We start from the raw sequence: 21,115 nt of genomic DNA on the forward strand, positions 1-21,115 counted from the left end.
ATTATTAATTTATTCTTGGTTTAAGTTTGCTATGTTATGTGTGTTTAGGGCCATATCAACTTCTTTAAGACTTTTCCAGTTTTTTGAAAATTAACATTAAAGCTATCCCTTAGTGACCTCACAGGTTTCATTAGAGACTATTGTAACATTTTCCTTGTTGTCAATAATTTTAATTGAATATTTTTCTGTCTTTCTTTGGATTGGTGTATTTAGGGAGTTGTCAGTCTTGTTTATCTTTCAAAGCACTAAATCTCTGATTGATTCTAGCCACTGTTATTTGAGTCTCAATTTTATTAATGTCTACTCTAATGTGCATTACTTCATACTGTTCACTGCATTTGAGTTTGTTTTTCTGAGTCTCTCTCATGCATCATTAGCTTATTTATGTAAGCTCTCTCTGACATTCTAAGGTAAACACTAACAAACATACTTGCATAACCTTAAGATTTCCTCTTCGCAAGGCCTTAGGTGCATCCTGGAGGGCCAAGGAAAGTCCTAACATGTTACCATGAAATATGACAATTCTATGCTATTTTAAGCAAAATGTTGAGTTTCTAAAAAATTTTCAAGCATTTGTTCTAAGTATAATCATAATACAAAGGCATAATTTTGGGTGGTACATCAAATGCTGAGTGTTAAAAGTAAGAAAGCTGATATTATGGTTAGCTGACTCAAACTTGGTAATTGATTATTTCACAAAATACTACATAAAAATATCCATGAATTATAGTTTGAAGAAAGGAAGACAGAATCTCCAAATAGCAACAGCTGGAGACCTTAGAGTCCCCTTTACATTTACTTCTTTTTCAATCACAAATACATTACTTTATGGAGATCCTCATTTAACACCTGGGTGCATATTAAGTGCTGATGCTAAAAGAACACTAAATATCAACAAAATAAGGAATATTAGCTTTTATTAATTCAAACAGAATATTCAAGAGGAGCAAGTAATTTGTGATTCTCAAGAAGTCTATACTGAAGGCAGCCTGTTCACCCTGATGCTGCTTTCCCTTTTTTTTATAGAAGCATTTGAATGCCATGTAATCACCAACAAACCAAACAAACAAAACCCCTCTTAGATCCTCTGTCTTTCTTGCCTCTCCAACATCTCTTCATTCATCTTAGTGTCACTGGGAGATGCAGTGTGTTACACAGTATACCCTTTTGTCCAATCAGCTTTACTTGCAAATGTTTGTTGCAGTGAGTCATTGGTTCAAGGCCTCTGGTTGCTGGTACACCATCTTCACTGGATGTTTTCAAAAACTCCTTTCAGATGTCTTGTGGCTACCCTGAACTTCTAATTCATAAGTGTGTTTTTTTATGTACAAACAAATGTGGACATTGTCCAAGGTACTATAAAGGAGCCCATGAGAGGAAAAAAGATGTGTGGAAGGGGTGTGGACTGGGTAACAGAGCAAATAGTGTATGAAAATGGAAAGGGGGTCATGAGGGTTGAGCGGGGGTTAGAGAAAAGGAGAGGAGAGAAGAAGAGGAGAGAGAGAGAGAGAGAGAGAGAGAGAGAGAGAGAGAGAGAGAGAGAGAAGCAGGTGTGAGAGAGCAACCCCAACTAAGGACTGTAAAAGTGCTGTACAGAAACCCTTTGCTTTGTATGAGAATAACAAACTGCATAAATGAAAACAACTATTTTTAAAAAGGAAGATCTCTGTGTTGAAGGGGCTCTGAAATGGAAAACAGCCTAGGAGAACTATAGCTTCTATTTCTCAGCACACTCAGTTTTCTTATTACTCCTCTGAAATTAAGCCAAATAAATCAAGTAGTTTTACTACTAATAATACAATGACACGAATCAGTCAGATGTGGTTTTTCACAAAAAAAAAAAAAACAACAAAAAACAAAACATGAATTTGGTCAAAATAATTTTGAGAAATTTTTTCAAAATTATTACTATTTTCACTTAAAATAGCACAACATACTTTCATAAGGAGATTCTTCTATGTATAAGAATGATACTGCCAATGATAAGAAATGCAAATATTAAATATTTTGCAGGATTATTCATATCAATATTAATATTTTAGTACAAATCTCAGTACTGTTCGGTATAAAAATACATAACTGCATTTATTTTTATTGAGATGTTTTCTTCAAGTAGCAGACACTTGGTCTTACTCTCATCACATCTTGTCAGGTCCTGTGCCCTGAGAGGGGACTATGTGCTGGGATGACTACCTGGAATCCCAGCTCTGCAGCATACAAACACTGACCAGCCCTGAAGTGATCAATTCTTACTTGGAAATGACCTCTCCTTGCCATCATCTGCTGAGTTCTCCAAACCCATGTTACTGTCTCCAATCAGTGTCATTTCTTGTATCTACTCTTTTGTGGAAATGGAATATACTCCTTAACATCATCTACCATGACAAATACTACAGGTCATGGTTATGTAAGCAAGGTACTAGGAACGCACAAGTTACTACAGTGCCAAAATTAAAAACAAAACAAAACAAAACAAAAACCAAAACAACAACAACATAAAGTTAAAGTTTGTTTTGCTACCTGGCACTAGGTTAATGTTAATTTCTTCAAGTGTAGTGATTAGGTTTTTTTAATGCTTATAAAGCTCAGAAAGTTATAATACCCAGATTAAAAAGTCAAGTCACAGGAAGCAAAGCAGAGTAAAAGCAAGAGATAGAGGAAGAAGAGAACAGAGAAAAAAATCTGAAATAATCAGTGAATATTTACATAAGAGACTCAACTGTGCTTTCCTTTGAGTGATACCAATGATAGCTGAAGGATATTTGGGGGTGGGGGTTGTGTTTGTACCCACAATTAGGTTTCCGAAGCATAAGTATAAAGTCTATCATTCTGACAGACAGGTGTTCACAATTCCCTGACTGCATTTTTTTTTTTAGAAGAAATTGCTTCAAACTTCATATTGCAGTTTGAAGACTGTTAAAAGAGGGGAAAAGACGAGAGCCCAAACAACTTCTATTTAATAGTCAGAATAAATGTGTCTACCAGGCAGAAGACTCTCCAGGCACAGTATAATGGGGTTATAGCTCTGCAATTTTGCTGAAATGAAAATGCATTCCCTTTCCTTGGTTTAAAGGTTGTTCTTTTTATTTTCAAGCAAGCATGAACAAAACAATTTCTGATGAACACCAAAAGCTGTTTGGCCTCATTATATCGGATGACAAACGAGACCTTATAGCTTCACATCAAATCAGTGGAAAAACAAGTATCTGAAAAAAAAAAAAAAAAGTGGGGCAGGGGCTGTGCAAACATTTTCCTACAAAGTTAAAGATTCAAGGCTCTGCGTCTGGAATGTTTTCCGCCCTTTAGGCAGCTCCTCCATTCTGTGAAACATCTGTCTCCATTTCTGCCCTTCCTGGAGCCTACTTTTAGTCTCTGGAAAGCTATTCTTCTGAAGCTGCCTCACTATGACCACACTGATGGAAACCATGTGTCTCTCTGTAGATGCACCCCAGCTTCTCAGCTGGAGATTTCTGGCCAGGCTTTACTGAATCTTTCTGGATGGCTCCTACATGATCAAGCAATTTGCTTTTAGATTTCATGTTTTAAATTCTTGAAAACAGGCATTGCCACATTCTCTGATTCTTTGCAGAAAATCCTTAAGGTTATCTGCAGATATGAATTAAAACCATCTTGGACAAGAATTTTTTGAAGAATAATATCCATAAATCTTATGGGTTGCTTATTATGCTGAATCCTAGAATACAAAGATAAAGGCTTAATTCAGTGTTTACTACTTAATAGACCTGGGTAATAAATTAATTAATCAATGAGCAGAAATCTAATGTAGAAAGAGGCTAAAATAGAGAGCCTATGAAATTGTTCCTTTAAAAAATATCACTTTAATTAGTAATGAAATGTATACAGATCTATCAAAAGTGGTATGAAAAATACGTGTATCTTTAAAAAAATTCACATGATTGTATAAAACAAGCAATAAATAACCAGCCTAATTATATTCCTGTTTTAAAAATGTAAGTAGTTGTTACACCATTCTGGTAATAAATAACTTAGAAGTAATTTGTGGGATTTTGCCTTTTTAATGAGCAAAAATAAAGGCAGATGGGTGTGTAGCGATGTGATCAATCAAGAATGTAAGATTTCTGGGGACATCAAGATAATAACAGACAACAGAACCAGGATGTTGCTGCTCTAAATGTCTTAAGCAAATTCCCATCTGGAGCTTACTAGGTCATCAAGAAGAACACACTTACCAAGAAACAGAAAGGAATAAACACTAGTGTAAATGGAAGGTACTGGAAATGAGGGTGCCTCGAAATATTTTAGAAGCAACAACTTGTAACAAAAAAGATGTAAGGTGAAAAGATAGTGAAATTTGAAAAAAAAAGTATTTTGAAAATGTATTTTTTTTTACCATTTGTAAATGCCCCCATTGCCAAATCTTTCAAAAATGTCAATTTTAACATTATCAGATATTGTTGCTGTATCCATGTGGAAATATATGTAAGAAATGATATCCCATAATTAAATCATACTGTTCATGCCACTGTAGATTTTTGCCTCAGTAGGAAGGGTAATTTTCACTAAAAGACCATTAAGAGTAATGCCCAATAATTGCAAGGAGGAGAAGATTTTAATTTCAGAAATTAAAAACCTTAAGGAAGAAAATACTACTCAGTATTCCAACAGCTATTCAAGGGAAGAGAGTGAACTGGGCTTAAGAGTAAAAGGGAGTTTTGCACACTTCTAGATTAAAGTGAATCATTCTTAACAACAATGTGTTCTCACAAAGCTATGTATCATTAGAAAACAGTGAGATACTTTTAAACCTATCAAATGAAGAAATAAATGAAGCTAAAAGAAAATAGAAAAAAAATGCCATTCAAACCAGTTCCCAAGATTTGAGAAACAACCTTAATTGAAAACAGTAACAGTATTTCTGAGAGACTTGCTGCCTCAAGCTGGTGGGCAAGGCACACTGTGTTGAACATAAGAACACGAGTGACATCTTGTGGCACAAATGGGCACGTTTTAAATTTGTACCATGGACGCAGAGGGTGATTGAGGTTGCTGTGAAATTCTGCTTGTTTCCAGGGTGAAAAGGTGACCGAGAGGCTTTCTGGGAACAGAGAACTCCTCACCCCAGGCCCTCAGCTAGGGGACACTCAGGACGAGGACAAGGATGAAGAATCCACTCCCCGGCTGATAGATGGCTCTTCCCCACAGGAGCCAGAATTCCCAGGGCTTCTGGGTCCACACACCAATGAAGGTCAGATAAGTTGGAACTGAATTATAACTGAATGCACTTTGCCATCTCTCAACAATGTCAAGCTTTATCCCACTGCACAAGGAGTCTGTTTGCCCATGCCTAAAGAAGCTTCTTATTACAGTGGGTAGTGAAAATACAGACCCATTCTTGTTCAAAGTCCTTAATATAAGCAACTGTGAGTGCTTAGCCACAGGTGGAACAGCTTCAGGAATGCCCACTACAACCAAGGGCTCAGGAAATATCTTGGAAGAGGCGGGTCAAAGAATATAGGTTCTGAAGGATGGGGGGGGGGGCGTGCTATGAAATGCTGCCCTGTGGACATAATATAGCTGTTGCACACAAAAACTCACAGCAGTAGTTACCTACACAGGATCAAGACAGTTCAAAGTTCCAGGATGGGTGAGAGAAGCTCTCCAAAGACTCTACCTGTCCTAGTAAGGGAGTAATTGGGTTCCCAACGCTGTAATGGAAAAAAAAACTCAACAATCATGTGCACGTGAGCAGCATTAACTGAACTCAGTGGGTCCAAATAAATAAAAACAAATAAGAATATATGAAGTTAGGAGGGAGATGAGATGGAGGACACTGAGGAGATTTGGAGAGAGCGAAGGTGTACATGACCAAGATATGTGGTATAAATATGTGAAACCTTCAAAGAAGAAAGAAAACTAAAATTAAAATGACTTGCCAATTTTCAACTCTACTCCAAAAGAAACATAAATAATTCAAAGACAAAAATTCTAGAATGTTGCAATACACTTTGAAGCATGGGGTTATAATGTATTTTGTTGTCAGTATACAATAACTTTTATAATGCATCATTGGCCTGTTAGAAATGATCAAATAACCAGACTCAGGATGAAAGATTTGCCTGGCTTATATTACTTGAAATCTTTTCGTGGCATGCATTTCCAGAACACAGCATTCAATGAACTCATGAAAACTCTTCCTCTGAGATCAAGGCAGCAAAGTTCAAAGTCATAATGATGTTGATTAGAATAAGGATAGTATGTGCTAATTGGGCATCTGCTGTCTGTGGACCTTAGCAACAGCACACTGTATCCTTCCTTTACCTTTTACTATTCCGTTAGTAATACTTTTTTTTATCTTCTCTTTTTATCTTGTCACTAAGAAAGACATAATTAGAAAGGGTAGTGACTTCAGGCTGCAAGTCAACTTGTTGGGATTCCAGACTGTACTTTCAGGAAAACGTTGGGTCTCCCCACCTCTCAGTCTGAGAAAGTAGATCTCTACAACTATGTTACATATCCTATGTAGCTACTTCTTTTTTTTTTTTTTTTTTTTTTTTTTGGTTTTTCGAGACAGGGTTTCTCTGTGTAGCTTTGCGCCTTTCCTGGATCTCGCGCTGTAGACCAGGCTGGCCTCGAACTCACAGAGATCCGCCTGCCTCTGCCTCCCGAGTGCTGGGATTAAAGGCGTGTGCCACCACCGCCCGGCTGTAGCTACTTCTTTATATATCAGTTTCCCTTCTACATTTCCTTATGCCCTGATCATTCAACTCCCTGTTTAAATTTTCAATTATTAAAACTGAGTTCTATAGTAAAGTCACATCCTTCCTATCCCATCATTTACAGTGATTTATGTCAACTCCTGGCAAAATCACAAACCTCTGGAATAGGAATGATCACCTCCTTTATAAACAAGAAAACTAAAATGCTAGCATGCTATAAATTTGTGCAGAATCATCAAAGTGAACTAGTGGTCATGGAATGCAGACATGGACACAAAATCTGAAGCCATTTTCTATAAGGAATATATCACATTCCTTCCACATAGTTAAATTTCTATGTAATAGAATGTCACAAACAGAGCCAAGAAGATACACATGTAAGGAGGTGGTGTAAATTCCACAAAGAAAGCACCCACATAGGAAAACTAAATGTGCCTAGAGCAGTTAGAAAAGTTTGGGAATTTCATTCTTTCAAAAGCTGGCCACATGGGGTAACAGTTGAGCCTTGGGCTTTTAAAAGATATTTTTAGATTATAATTGTACCATTTCCTCCTTCTGTTTCGTCCCTACAAATCTACCCAAGCCTCCTTACTTTGTCTCAAATTCATGCTTTCAGTTGGTCCAGGGACAATACAGACACATACTACACAATCTCTAATTTATTTACTTTTTAAAGAATTACATTCATGATTACTACATTTACATCATTTTCACAACTTACTCCCTTCTCTCCAAGTACTCCTTTCGTTTTCTCCAAGTCCCTCTCAATTTGGTGGCCTTTTTCTTTTATTATTATTGGCTAACACAAACATGCACACATGCGCACATGCGCATTCACGCGTGCGTGTACACACACACACACACATATACACACACACACACACACACACATCACTATACGAGTTTCTTTATATATAGCATCCTGAGTCCATTTAGTGTTGCTCCTATACCCAAGTGTGTTGGGGCTGACCACATACGACTGGATAACCTTCCTGGGAGCTTGTCCCCGAATAAAATTGTTTTCCCCTCTCTCTGTAGCCACAGACTACATTTAGTTCTTATTCCAGGGGCGAGATCTTGTGAAATTTCCCACATCCATGTTGGCAAGTGTACTAGTATTGTTATTATGCAGGACTTTGTGTGGACAGCCATGTTTTTGATATTTCATAGCTATGTCTTCCCTGCCTGCTCTAAAAGACCCTCTCTAAAAGCAGGCATCCTGATCATCTGGGTCTTACAATCTTTCTACACCCTCTTGCATAATTTCCCCTAAGACTTAGCTGTAGGAGTTGCATTGTAGATGCATCAGTTGTAGCTGGGGACCTCACAGTCTATGAATGTTGACCAGTTATGGATCTCCGTAAGTGTCTCCATCTGTTGTAAAGAGAATCTTTGATGACCGAAAATTGATCTTTTTTATTAAGAATTTTTTATTCATTTTGCATACCAGTTACAGATCTCTCTCTTCCCTCCTCCCACCCCTTCAGCCTTCCCCCCACAACCCACCACCCATTCCCTCCTAAAAGAAGGTAAGGCCTCCCATAGGAAGTCAGCAGAGTCTGGTACATTCATTGAGGCAGGTCCAAGCCCCTCTTCTTGCCTCAAGGCTGTGCAAGGTGTCCCACCATAGGTAGTGGGCTCCAAAAAGCCAGCTCACGCACCAGCAATGTATCATGATTCTACTGCCAGGGGGGTCTCTTAGGCAGATCAAGCCACCTAACTCCGCTCTTCTCTGTGGACATAAGCATAAGTATTTAGAATGTATTTAGAAAGTTAGAAATTATATTGGTTTAGGAAAATAGTTTTAGGATGCTTTCCTCTAGAGTCTATGACCTCCCACGTCGTGAATAGTTGGCTAGGTTTACAATACCAGACTTGTACACAGGCCCAGGCCCTCTCTTACCCATGCCATCCCCATATTCCCAAGCCTAGCCCTGTTAGCATAGCTTGGGCACAATCCTTTTAAAAGCTATAGTCAAATTTGGTTTCAGTAATTTTTGAGAGAGTATCAACAAGTTGATATTTTTCTTACTTTTATAACTGAGTAAACTGAGGATATATAATGAAGTTAAAACTTAAGTTACATTTTAATTTCCAGAAAAGAAGCATACATGTATAAATATTTAACAGCTTGGAAAATTTTAAAATTCAAAACTTTTTTTTAATCAAATTAATCCAATCCAAATGGTCACAATCACTGAACAGTGAAAAAAATCACAATCCATGTGAATATGTATAAATTATTCTGTGCAATTAATGCTAAAATATAAGACAACACTGTAAAAATCAAACACCCTAATTTAAGACTTATTAGCGGAAATAATGAAATTTTAATGACTAGAGGACATCACAAAGATTAAATAGTTTGCAGATCCTCTTTAAAGAATTCTCTTTACTTTTCTTGGCTAAATGGTTTTTATTCTGAAGTTCTTACTGTGTGTAATATACCTATTTAAAGAAAACAATAAGATATTAATGGATACATTATCAGTTCTTGATCAGAAATGACAAAAAAGACCCCCTTAACTAAAGTGAACAAACATTCCTCTTAGTCTGAGTATGAGTATTCTAGGAAAGTTCCAGGCAAACGGAAACTAATTGGTGCCTGAACAATGCTTAGTTATAGTTTTTAAATTTTCTCCCTTTCCCTCTCCTAGTCTAGAATATAAATTGCTTCTTTCACCTCATAGTCTTTCACCTGTCCCAAAGCTACTTCCTCTCCTCCATTCACCTCATCCCTCACTGCTCTCATCCATGTCTGTCTTTTACCCCTCAGCTCATCAGACAATGTCTTACCTCACAGAGAAAATGCACTCTTCAGCAGTAGCAGATCCACCCTCCGCCTATATTAACAATCACCCCTCCATCCATTTATTCCTAGCAGAACTGAGAGACTGTATGTCTTCCCTCTTGTGGGGTATTGATCCTTTTTTTTTTTTTTTTTTCTGTGCAACAACGTCCAATTCCGACTACTTCCGCTATGGAGTTCATACTTGCCATTCCTCTCACTGTGATTACCCACTGCGATGGTTGATTTTAATTGTCAACTTGAAACAAATTGGAATCACCTGCCAAGGGAGTCTCAACTTGGGATTGTCTATATCAGACTGGTCCTTGGATGTATCTCTGGAAACTGTCTTGATTACCCTAAATGAAGATAGAAGATCCAGCATTAAAGTGGCTGACACCATTGCCCAGTTCAGGACCCTGACTTGTGTTACAGGAGTAGAAAAGGCTACTTGAGTACCAAGCATGCATGTTTTTATTTCTTTCTGCTCTTGGCTGTGGATGTGATGTGACAAGCTGCTCCAAGCACCTGCTGCTGTAACTTCCCTGTAGTGATGGAGTGTAACCTAGAACTGTAAACTGACATAAACCTGTGGTACATTAATTCATTTGCAGGGGGGAGTCAATTTATTTTATCACAGTATCAGAAATGAAGCTAGAACACATTGCTTTACCAAAGCACAAATACATCTTAAGCATTACCATTTTGTCCATCATTCTTTTCAGTGAACACCTTTAGAACATTGTCTTGTTTTTCTTCCCTCCAGTTTTACCTGTAATGGTTTATAATTTGGCCTCCTTTGCCATCATTATACAGACTCTACAAAGGCTGAATATCCCTGCAATACCAAGTTCAAGAACATTTTCGTGGCTTCTTTACTAACAAACTAAGCTAATTAAATATCCTTTCCTTTCAAACTCTTCCTCCATTTGGCGTCCATCAATATGGCCATATGCCCCATTTTCATACTTTCTTTCTGATCATTTTTGTCTCCTTTGAAGCTTATCATTCTCCAGGTAAATAGTAAGCAGGTCGTGAAATAAAGACTCTCTTTCCCTCCCTCCCCTACTCTCAATCCCCTCTGTCTTTGCTGTCATCATTACCATAGCCAAGCAACCACAATGTATCATGTACACCACATCTCTAATCTGCAGTTCGCATCCTCTCATCCACCTTGGCCCTCTTTCAGTCTGACCACCCTCCCAGGCAGAGTGAGCTGTTAACAGTTACTCTGTCTATCTATAAGAGAGAGAAGACCTCCTGTAGCACAAAACAAAAGGGCTCTCACCTGGAGTATGGTTGGCCTCCTCCGAGTTTAGCCCCAAGGACTGTTGTTGAGTCTTAGAGAAAGGTCTTTGGCGAATGTGCCTTTCTTTTCCTGTCATATTCTTCTTTGTTTTTCTCACCTACGTTTCAACTCCTTTTTATGTATATTGCAGGTTGACATTTGCTGCCTCAGAGATTCCTGTTCATGATTCTTCCACTAAGCCAAATGACTCTGTATTTATGTTCATATCAGACTTTGAGATACCGATTTCTGTGGTTAGCGTTCATCTTACATAATATGTCAAAAAGCAGGGCTGTATGTCTTTTTTTCACCAGTGTTTCAGTAGTCACCATCATATCATGTATATGAAATGCATATGTATTGAATGAATAAATATCAGTTTGTGTGATCTTCTCTTGAAACACATTTTAATGAAATGTTTAGATATTGAGTCATACATGTAATGAGTACATGGTGATTTAACTTTATAAAAAAAATAAACCCAATGTTTATGTTTTGAAAACAAAATTCCTTCTAGGTATAAAAGTAATAGCCATAATATATCCATTAAAATAGGATTTACAAGCAATGTTGTAGATGCTTTAACTTATGGATTTGACCTTAATGTGTCATTTGCCAAAAATGCTTTGAGAAAATGTGAAATACATCAGGAAGTTCTGAGTGATATTTGAATCATTACTACTAAATAATCAGAACTACATTGTCCTTAGAATTCTTCTACTGACATATAATTATTTACCTATACATTTCAGACTTTCCAACCTGCCTTCTGTGCACTTGTATAAGTACCACTGTATACTGTGATGACCATGAACTTGATGCTATTCCTCCACTCCCTAAGAAGACTACATATTTCTATTCGCGCTTTAACAGAATTAAAAAGATCAACAAAAATGACTTTGCAAGCCTAAGTATGGACATTTTATTACAGATCTACTGCAAATTTGTGATTTGTGGTTCGTGTTTTATTTGAGTAAACCACACTGAAGAATGTTTAGCTACTGACATCACTTTTTTTCTTCTAGGTGATTTAAAAAGGATTGATCTGACATCAAATTTAATATCGGAGATTGACGAAGATGCGTTCCGAAAGCTGCCTCGTCTCCAGGAGCTTGTCCTACGTGACAATAAAATAAAGCAGCTTCCAGAATTGCCAACCACGCTGACATTTATTGATATCAGCAACAATAGACTCGGAAGGAAAGGGATTAAGCAAGAAGCATTTAAAGTAAGTTTTAGGTGTCACATGGTAGCCCTCATCCTCCCCTTCCTCATCTGTCATGGACTAGCCATTTCATGCCTCCAAAAGGATTTCATGGAATAGTACCAGTAACTTCTAAAATAAACTTCCCTGCATTACTTATGGAAACTTTGAAAATAGGATAGATTCTGTTTTATTCTAAGAGTGGTCAAGCACCAAGACTGAAAATTGGGGCTCAAATTAGAAGTGAGTGGTAATTGGACACATGCCTGCTTTTAAAGGCTCCTGGAGGAGGCTCACGCCAGAAAATTGAGCTTTCTTTAGAACTCCACCTAGAGGCAGACAAAATGTTGTTAGGTGATGGGCAGAGAGAAGGAGTGCTCTAAAGTCATAAGGCCATAAAGAGTCTAGATTGTGCCGGGTGGTGGTGGCGCACGACTTTAATCCCAGCACTCTCGAGGCAGAGGCAGGCAGATTTTTGTGAGTTCGAGGCCAGCCTGGACTACAGAGTGAGTTCCAGGACAGGCTCCAAAGCTACACAGAGAAACCCTGCCTTGAAAAACCAAAAAAAGAGTCTAGATTGAGTTATCTTTTGGGAACTTATTTTGTAAGTGAAGAAAAGAAGTTTGAATCTGGAGGTCCTGCTTAGAACAATGCTGCAATCCAAGAACAATATCAACTGGCTTTCTTACACACTCCCCATCCCATTCAAAATTCTCCTCTAGATACAGGTTGAATGATGAGTTTTTACTTGGTTTTTGAAGGCAAACGTATTATACTCTGGGAGATGGTGTGGGTTGGTGTGAACTTGTTCTTAAGTTTCTCTGTTAATTATCCTGCCAATGGTAGCTAAAGAGGTTAGGGAATCACACGGTAGACTGGCAAGGGTTGAAAATAGAGGGCATGGGTGGGGATGAGTCCTTCTTTTACTGTGCTGTTTGCTTAGCATAGACCAGTTATTGGCTAAATGTTTTCTGTCTTGCTTTGCTACCATTTTTCTTATTTTCCTTACTAAGCAACCAGTCTTTGGCTAAAAAGAAATTTTTATTTCTCCAAACCTATAAAATAAAGGAAGCTCTTGCTATGTATGAAAAAAATCTTAAGGATCTAATTTCAAAAAGTATTCCATGGAAAAGAGCTGCCTTGTGTAAACTGAGAAAGTATATTGAGCATACATGTTTTCTAAGAGACTGAAAATCATTTTCATTTTCATAAAGAAGTACGTTTGTAGTCAAATTTTCCAAAATTGAATTGTATTGTTTAGTGACTTAGAGAATGGGGTCCCCACAGGGACATGCTAATTTACAAATCACTGCATGAAGAAGAAACTTAGTAAGCCTTCCATATGGGTGTTTACAGGACATGTATGATCTCCACCATCTCTATATCACGGATAACAGCTTGGACCACATTCCTCTGCCACTTCCAGAAACTCTACAGGCTCTTCACCTTCAGGTAGGTTTCTCATGATAAGATAAGCCCGGAAACTCCAGTGAGAATAAACACAAATAGAAGGAGCCAGGACTAACACACACACTTATCCACCATGACACATTGACGTGTGTGCATTGCTTTTTTCTGCTCCTGTCTCTCCACACATTCATTCCATCAGCTAATAAAGTGTTTGCACCTTTATGGTGCTCTCTATTCTGCTAAATGGCTGGTAACCTCAGTCATTATCTTTATTATTTTAGAAATAAAACTTAGATAACAGAGATTTTTCTTTGAAACAAAAGCTTCACCTGGAAGGAAAAAATGCATAAGGATCACAAAGGAAAGACTAAAATCTAGCTTGATATCTAGTTTTCAGAAAAACCTGTCAATTTTATTTTCTTGTATATATCAAATTTTATATTGAATTAAGTACAGTCCAAAGGCATCCACATGTCCTGAAAAAATGACAATTCTCCAATTCTTCAGTTAAAGAAACTGCAGCTTGTTTTCTTTATCTTCTCTTTTTTAAAACCAACACACACATTTGAAAGTTTGCAATGTTTTGGATCCCGTTAAGCAACATTTTATTTTTAGAGGAATAAGTGAAAACACATTTTCAAAAATGCTGTGATCTAATAGTTTCTAAATATATTTCACTGTCATCCATATGAACACAATGTGCTCAGTGAAACATTTTTAGTTGTTGAAACAATGGGAGGTAATTTGCTTCATACGCTCATGCAAGTAATTTGCTATATAGCTATATTCAGCTTTCTCTAGTATTTTCTAATTTTTTGTGGGATAAACAAATAGGAAAAAAATATCCATTATTTTCTGAAATACAACCTGTTATAAAAAGGGACTTTACTTTGCAAGAGGTAGTCTTTGGTTCCAATGGTTTTCTCTGTACGTTGTGTTAACATTTACTTCTGCATTTTTCTTATTCCTACTAATGTTTACATTTCCATACTTTTGTTGGACTTCTGTAAATATCTGAGATCTGGATAATGGTTTCCTGAAATTTTCTGCTCATACTCATTTCCTTAATACATCATAATCTTTTATAAACTACCCCAAATAATAGAAAAGAGGAATACATCCTGACTCATCATTCAAACATTAATTTTATCCTAATAAAAAAATTAGACTTAGGCAAAGCTATCAACAGAAGAGAAAACTGCAAATCAATGCATGTTATGAACATAATCTAACATGTAAAAGTAATGACATACATTAGCAGGTAGCATTTATTTCAAGAATAAAAGAATAGTTTAACCATTATCAGGTAAATGATACAAATATGCTATAGCAACAGAATAAAACTACAGACTGACCTTGAACTTGCCAGAGAACCTCTTGCTTTTGTCTCCTCAGTGTACAAATTTTAAGTTCACACTATCACCACAAACAAAATTATTCTCTTTAAAAATGTCACACATCTTAAATACATAGAATACATTTAACAAAACAATGATAAACATTGTGCAATCACAACCACAACACAAATGAACAGGTAAGAAGGTCTAGATAAAGTCCTAATACCCTAATACCACAGAACAGAAAACTGGTTTATTAAGATGCACACACTTCTCAGATTGATTTACAAGTTTTGCATGTAGCAATTTATAGTGAACTTACTAAGCCCTTTGCATAGCATAGGGGCTCAACAGTGTAACAGACTATAAGATCAACACATTGCTGTATTATTCCATGTTATTATAAGACTCATAATCCATAATATAATATTCCATGATATTATAAGATCAACTGTATCTGTGCACACTGGCAATAAACAAGTCTACAATGAGCTAATACTCATACCTACAACTATTTGTCAGGTTTTAAGGAAATGTGTATTCTGCCATTCAAGTGTAAAACATTGTAGCTACTTGGAAAATATGTCAAGATTTCCTCCAAATACAAAAAAAATATAGTTACAACTCGAAGATTTGGTATCTGTTTAAGTGCTAAAGAGAAAGGAAACATACATCTCCATATAAAACTTGCATACAAATATTCATGAAAACTGTTTTCATGAAAGCCAGAAGGTATGGTTGTATTGGGTAAGAATTCACTTTTTCATTAACAGATAAGTGGATAAATGAGAATAAATACATTTAATGCAATGCTCTCAGGTAGTAGAACATAAGAAACACCACCATATACTATAACCTACATGAAATTTTAAGATATGACGCTAAGTGAACTTACGTTCACTGCCTCTTAAGCTAATTTGAAATGGCCACCTCCTCTTTCTCCCAATATTCAATATTTTTGGAAATATGCATTTCTTTCAGAAGATAACACTTCATAATTCTACATATGTAAAATGCTCAGAACAGAGAAATCCATGAAAACAGAAAGTATGTCAGTAGCTGTCCAGGACTTGGGGGCAAAGAGGAAAAGTGTATTTCCCCAACATCTACTTGGGGACAAAAAGGAAAAGTGCATTTCCCCAATATCTGCTTCCTTAGTCTCTCACTTCCTCCCTTCAGCCATCTTGAGTTGAATGTTCATTGTGCAGAGGCAGCTCCATGCAGATGACTGGGACTTTGTGTTTGTTTTTTCTCTTCCCTGGATATTCTTCCCTTGGCTCTCTCCAGGCCCATGTCTTCAAAGTTTTCATCATTTTTAGAATCAGTTCTTTCCTCCAATAATCTTCCTCACCTACTTGTATTCTCCATGTGCTCCATACTGGTAAAATCCTATCTATCTTGTTAATTAATTTATCCCTATGGCACAAACAATTCTTGGTGTATAATAATCAAATACTGAATAGTCTTGACTGACAGAATACATACAAGAATTAGAAGAGGTGACTCAAAATAGACTGCAGTTTTATTCAAAACCTTAGGTGTGTTAAGTCTTGTCTTTTCACTTTTTTGTCTTTTTTAGAATAACAACATTCTGGAAATGCATGAGGATACGTTCTGTAATGTTAAAAATTTAACCTATGTCCGTAAGGCGTTAGAGGATATTCGACTGGATGGAAACCCTATCAACCTCAGCAAAACTCCTCAAGCGTACATGTGTCTACCTCGTTTGCCCATTGGAAATTTTGTCTAATGTTAGAATGCTAGGCAAATGTCATGATTATGATGCTTTTTGTAGCCAAGTGACTCATAGCTCTCTTCAGAAACAAACTCAGTGCATTTCAGATGCATTGAAGAATGTGGCATGATTATATAAATCAATAAGCTAAGGGTGTTAAGATAAAATAAGGATTTAATAATTTAACTAAACATGAGTTAGGTATAAGCTTATAAAATATGTTGAGAGTAAATGAAATGACAACAAATTTCAGCTACTCTTACAAACTACGTACAATTTGAAAATTGTAGGGGTTTATATAAAATTAAATATGTAAGAAAGAAAACATTTGAAATGAATACTTTAGATATGTTGATAAGATGTACACATTTTAATCGAATTTTTCTAGTCTTTATTTTCACTGGTGTGTGGTCCCCACCTATTTCATGTAAGAAAGCAAAGGAAATTAAATGTGTTTGAAAAATATATGGTCTTGTGAGAAAGCATTTCTTATAATCATGGTGTGCAGCTTCCTAATGACATCTGTCATCTTTAAGACCCATCATTCTACACCCTTGATTGCCTGTATTTCTCTAGCTTTGAAAATAATATATGGGACATGCAACATATTGAAGCTGCTGTGGTAACAACACCAAGGAAGAGCAGAAAATAACCTTATAAGGAGAGTGGATTATTTTTAAAATCTTTGAAAATTAATCATAATGTAAGTATATGGTTAAAAACCGAAATAATGGAAAAGATTTGCCTTCAGGAACAAGACCCCAAGCTCCAGTCACTAATCTTATATAACTCTATAAAAATTTCTCCCAGAAAAAAATTCCTCCTTTTATAGAAATATATGTCTTCAAATGTGATATATATATATATATATATATGTATATATATGCACAGTATATGTATATATATACATATACACACACACACGCAGTACTGTTACATGTCTGTACACATGAACATTCATTTTTAAGTGCAAAAGATACTAAGTATTCAGAACCTTGCTTATATAATTTCAAAATAGTCCCTGGGGCCATTTCCATATGAGTACAGGCCCTGGCATTCTGAGAAGCTGTCATTTCATTCCATGAATATTAAAATTTTGCATTTACACCAAAACTGTAAATAATGCCCATGTTGAGCACACATAACCATATGCTTGAGAGCACCTCTATGGACAAAGTCATAGAAGTAAGATTCTGGGTCAAATGCTATTCAAGTTCTTAATAAATGGTATTAAATTTCCACAAAAGATGCTAAATAAATTTGGTTCAGCCTTGAGCAGGGTGGAGGTTTGGTATGGATGCTGTGCCTCGGGTTGAGCACTACTAACACTTATTCTCATTTGACCAGTTGCATGTCTCTATATTAATCTCCATCTGCTGGGGAAAAAAAAAGTCTCTGATGAAGGCTGAGAGCTGCACCAATCTATAGGTATAAAATATATTTATTTAGAAGGCAACTTGATATTATGTGCATTTAACAAAATAATAGCAGGGTCTCCTTTGGACTCCTCAAAAACATTGAAATCACTTAATTTCTTCATATTCCTTATCATTTATATATCCAATACCTATAGACATTAAAACTATTTCTCAAATTTTAGAGCAGTTTTTCTAATGTGGGAACCTGCCTGGGACCGACCTAGGCTCTCTATATGTGTGACAGTTGTGTGGCTCGGTCTGTTTGTAAGGCTCATAGCAGTGGGATAAGGACCTGTCCCCGGCACTTGAGCTGGCTTTTGGGAACCCAGTCCCCATGCAGGGTTGCTTTGCCCTGACTTGATGCAGGGGAAGGAGCTTGATCCTGCCTCAATTTGATGTGCTATGCTTTGTTCAAGCCCATGGGAGGTCTGCCCCTTTCTGAATGGAGAGGCTTTCTTGAGATGTATAACTGATGTGGGAGAATCCAATCTATTTTAGGCAGCACCATTCATGCCTAAGCAAATAGGCTTGTATAACAAAAGCAGCTGACCCAGTGGGTCAAGGAGTAAGAAACCTTCCTCCATGATTGCTGACTCCAGTTTCCTTCCTTGAGTTCCTGTACTGAGCACACATTTCCCAGTGTTAACGCTCTCTGCTTTTTTAGTTTTCAAAACTAAGTTATTGTTATTGCAGGATTAATAGCATTTTCAAAAGGTGATAGGGAATGATACTATATGCATGACAATATATATTATACATGCATTATCTGGAAAGGAATAGCAACACTCTTTGTACTTACCATAAAATTAAGTTTCTCTGTATAATTTAGAATGACTTAATGGTTCATAGATAGGAAAACTCATACCTCACAAATTTGTAAAGTAGCCGTATATCTTTGCAAATTCCCAAAATAAATGAATAAGAAATTTCCCCAAGCCCTCGCACTCCTTCACAAAATGCTCACTTCTTTTCCATTAATTATATATCTATGAGTAAATAAATAAATACAACTTGCTGACTCCACATAGTGTTACATGTATTTATATGCTTTTAAGGCCGACCACTTGGCATTAGATAACCCAGTCAGGGGGATTATTGTTGGGGAAAGACTGATTCTCCCTCTCTCAGTAGTTGTTAATTGTCTACAGCTCTTTATCTAAGGTTGGGGCCCCATGAGATTTCCTGCATCTATGTTGGGAGTTCAACTGGTGTTAGAATTATTCCATTCTTGTTTAAGCAGCCATACTGTAAAGATTTCTTGTGTCAAGCTTCCCTGTCATATGTGGGAGACTCAATCTTGTGGCATACTTCCTAGGCCTATGGCTCTCTTACAATCTTTCCACCACATCTTCGTCAATGTTCCTTGACCTCCAGTGTAAGGGTTGTATTGTACATGTATCACTTTTTTGCTGGGCATCCTAGAGTCAATTGTTCATTGCATTTTGACCAGCTGTGTCTTTCTGTAAAGGTCTCTATTTGCTGAAAAAATAAACTCCTTTGATGTTGAGTTCGAGCTACACTTAGCTGTAGGTATAAAAAGAAGAATTTAAAATGCAGTTAGGAATTATACTTAGAAAGTGGATAGAAGGATCTTCTTTAAGACCTATGCCCTTACTGGCCATGTTAGTGGATTATTTTCCAGAATCAGACATTATTTCCCTTCTGTTAAATGGGTCTTATGTTCAATTAGATCAATGTTGGCTACTGCCAAGTTATAAATGCCACTATTGCATTTCTAGGGATGTAATTCCATGTTAATCTTTGTTGTGGTTCACGAGAGCCACAGTTGGGTAGGACTACTGATTGTGTTCCTGTCTTTGAAGCTTATATAGCACCTGCCAGTACTGTGAACTTAGTCCTCAGGGAGGAGGTTGGTGAATCAGATCTAGCATGAATCCTCTGAATCCTGTGTCTGAATTATGTGATGTCTTCAGCAAGCAAGACCTACACTGAATGTCTGGGAAGTAGCCAAAGGTAAAGGCAATAGCCTATAATGTTTTGGGAGTCTCTTGCTCTCCCCTGACCAATATCTGGAACAGAGATTTCTTATGCTTGGTACTGGGTTTTTGTTAGTCTATTTCTCTTGGGAGAAGCACTATCACCCCAAGTGACTTAACCTCGTGTGTGTGTGTGTGTGTGTGTGTGTGTGTGTGTGTGTGTGTGTGTAATTTTAGGTTATATAAAAATTAGATTGTGTCTTTTTCAGACATCCTTAGTGTTATGTACCCCTCTTCCCTCCTTCTCTTTCTGTTTTGTTCTCCCTCCCCTTCCCAGTTAAAGCCACCTCATCTCCATTTTTCCATCTCCATTCATAATCACCTGTATCCAAACAATTAAAGTATATTTTTATTAGATCTTTGAGAGATTAATACCTATTTTTGACCGTTTTTTACCCACCCTCCCTCCTTCCCTGAAAATCATCCCCAATTCACCACTAAACCTTCTTATTCACACATCTTTGTGGGGTTTTTTGTCATTTTTTTAATCCTCCAAGACCAATATTTGCTGCTCAAATATTCTTGGATGTGTGGTCTGCCACTAGACAGTGGTCAGCTTATCAAGGGTTACACTCTTCAAGATTGCAGTCTGCCTGTCTTTCTCCCCACAGCTGGTAACTGCCAACAGCGCTATGGCTGGGGGTGTATTGGTTGCGTGACTCCTCTCCTCATCCTGGGATTTGGTCTGACATGGGTTTGCCCCGGTTTTGAAGAAGCTGTTGAAAACACTGTGAGTTCATATGTGGAACTACCCTGCTCTGTGTAGAAGATAATGTTTCCTTGTAGCCATTCACTCCTTCAGGCTCTCACATTCTTCCTGCCCTCTCTTCTTCAGTCAGTCCTGAGCCTTAAGGAGGAGGTTGGGGCCGGGCGGTGGTGGCGCACGCCTTTAATCCCAGCACTCGGAAGGCAGAGCCAGGCGGATCTCTGTGAGTTCAAGGCCAGCCTGGGCTACCAAGTGAGTCCCAGGAAAGGCGCAAAGCTACACAGAGAAACCCTGTCTCGAAAAACCAAAAAAAAAAAAAAAAAAAAAAAAAAAAAAAAAAAAAAAAGGAGGTTGGTTTGGCTGTGTTCAGATTGTGACTGTACCTGTTTCTTCCCTCTTGAAGTAACAAAATATTCCAATAATTTTTTTTTATTTTTTTTTAATTTATTTTGCAATACAATTCAGTTCTACATATCAGCCACGGATTCCCTTGTTCTCCCCCCTCCTGTCCCCCTCACCTTCCCCCCAATAGCT

General features: G+C 37.2%; 1 protein-coding gene across 1 annotated transcript in view; it reads left to right on the plus strand.

Annotated features, from left to right (window-relative positions):
• Nucleotides 1–20,889, plus strand: part of Epyc (epiphycan) — a 36,428-nt gene extending 15,539 nt beyond the window's left edge. The window contains exons 2-6 of the mRNA XM_052753192.1: nt 5,053–5,227; nt 11,527–11,685; nt 11,800–12,002; nt 13,335–13,430; nt 16,305–20,889. Of these exons, the coding sequence (XP_052609152.1) occupies nt 5,053–5,227; nt 11,527–11,685; nt 11,800–12,002; nt 13,335–13,430; nt 16,305–16,475 (804 nt within the window). The 3' untranslated portion in view covers nt 16,476–20,889. The remainder of the gene's footprint in view (nt 1–5,052; nt 5,228–11,526; nt 11,686–11,799; nt 12,003–13,334; nt 13,431–16,304) is intronic.
• Nucleotides 20,890–21,115: the final 226 nt, after the last annotated feature.

This window comes from Peromyscus californicus, unplaced genomic scaffold (assembly GCF_007827085.1).
Source record: "Peromyscus californicus insignis strain IS unplaced genomic scaffold, ASM782708v3 Scaffold_24__1_contigs__length_46423439, whole genome shotgun sequence".
Classification (NCBI taxonomy): domain Eukaryota; kingdom Metazoa; phylum Chordata; class Mammalia; order Rodentia; family Cricetidae; genus Peromyscus; species Peromyscus californicus.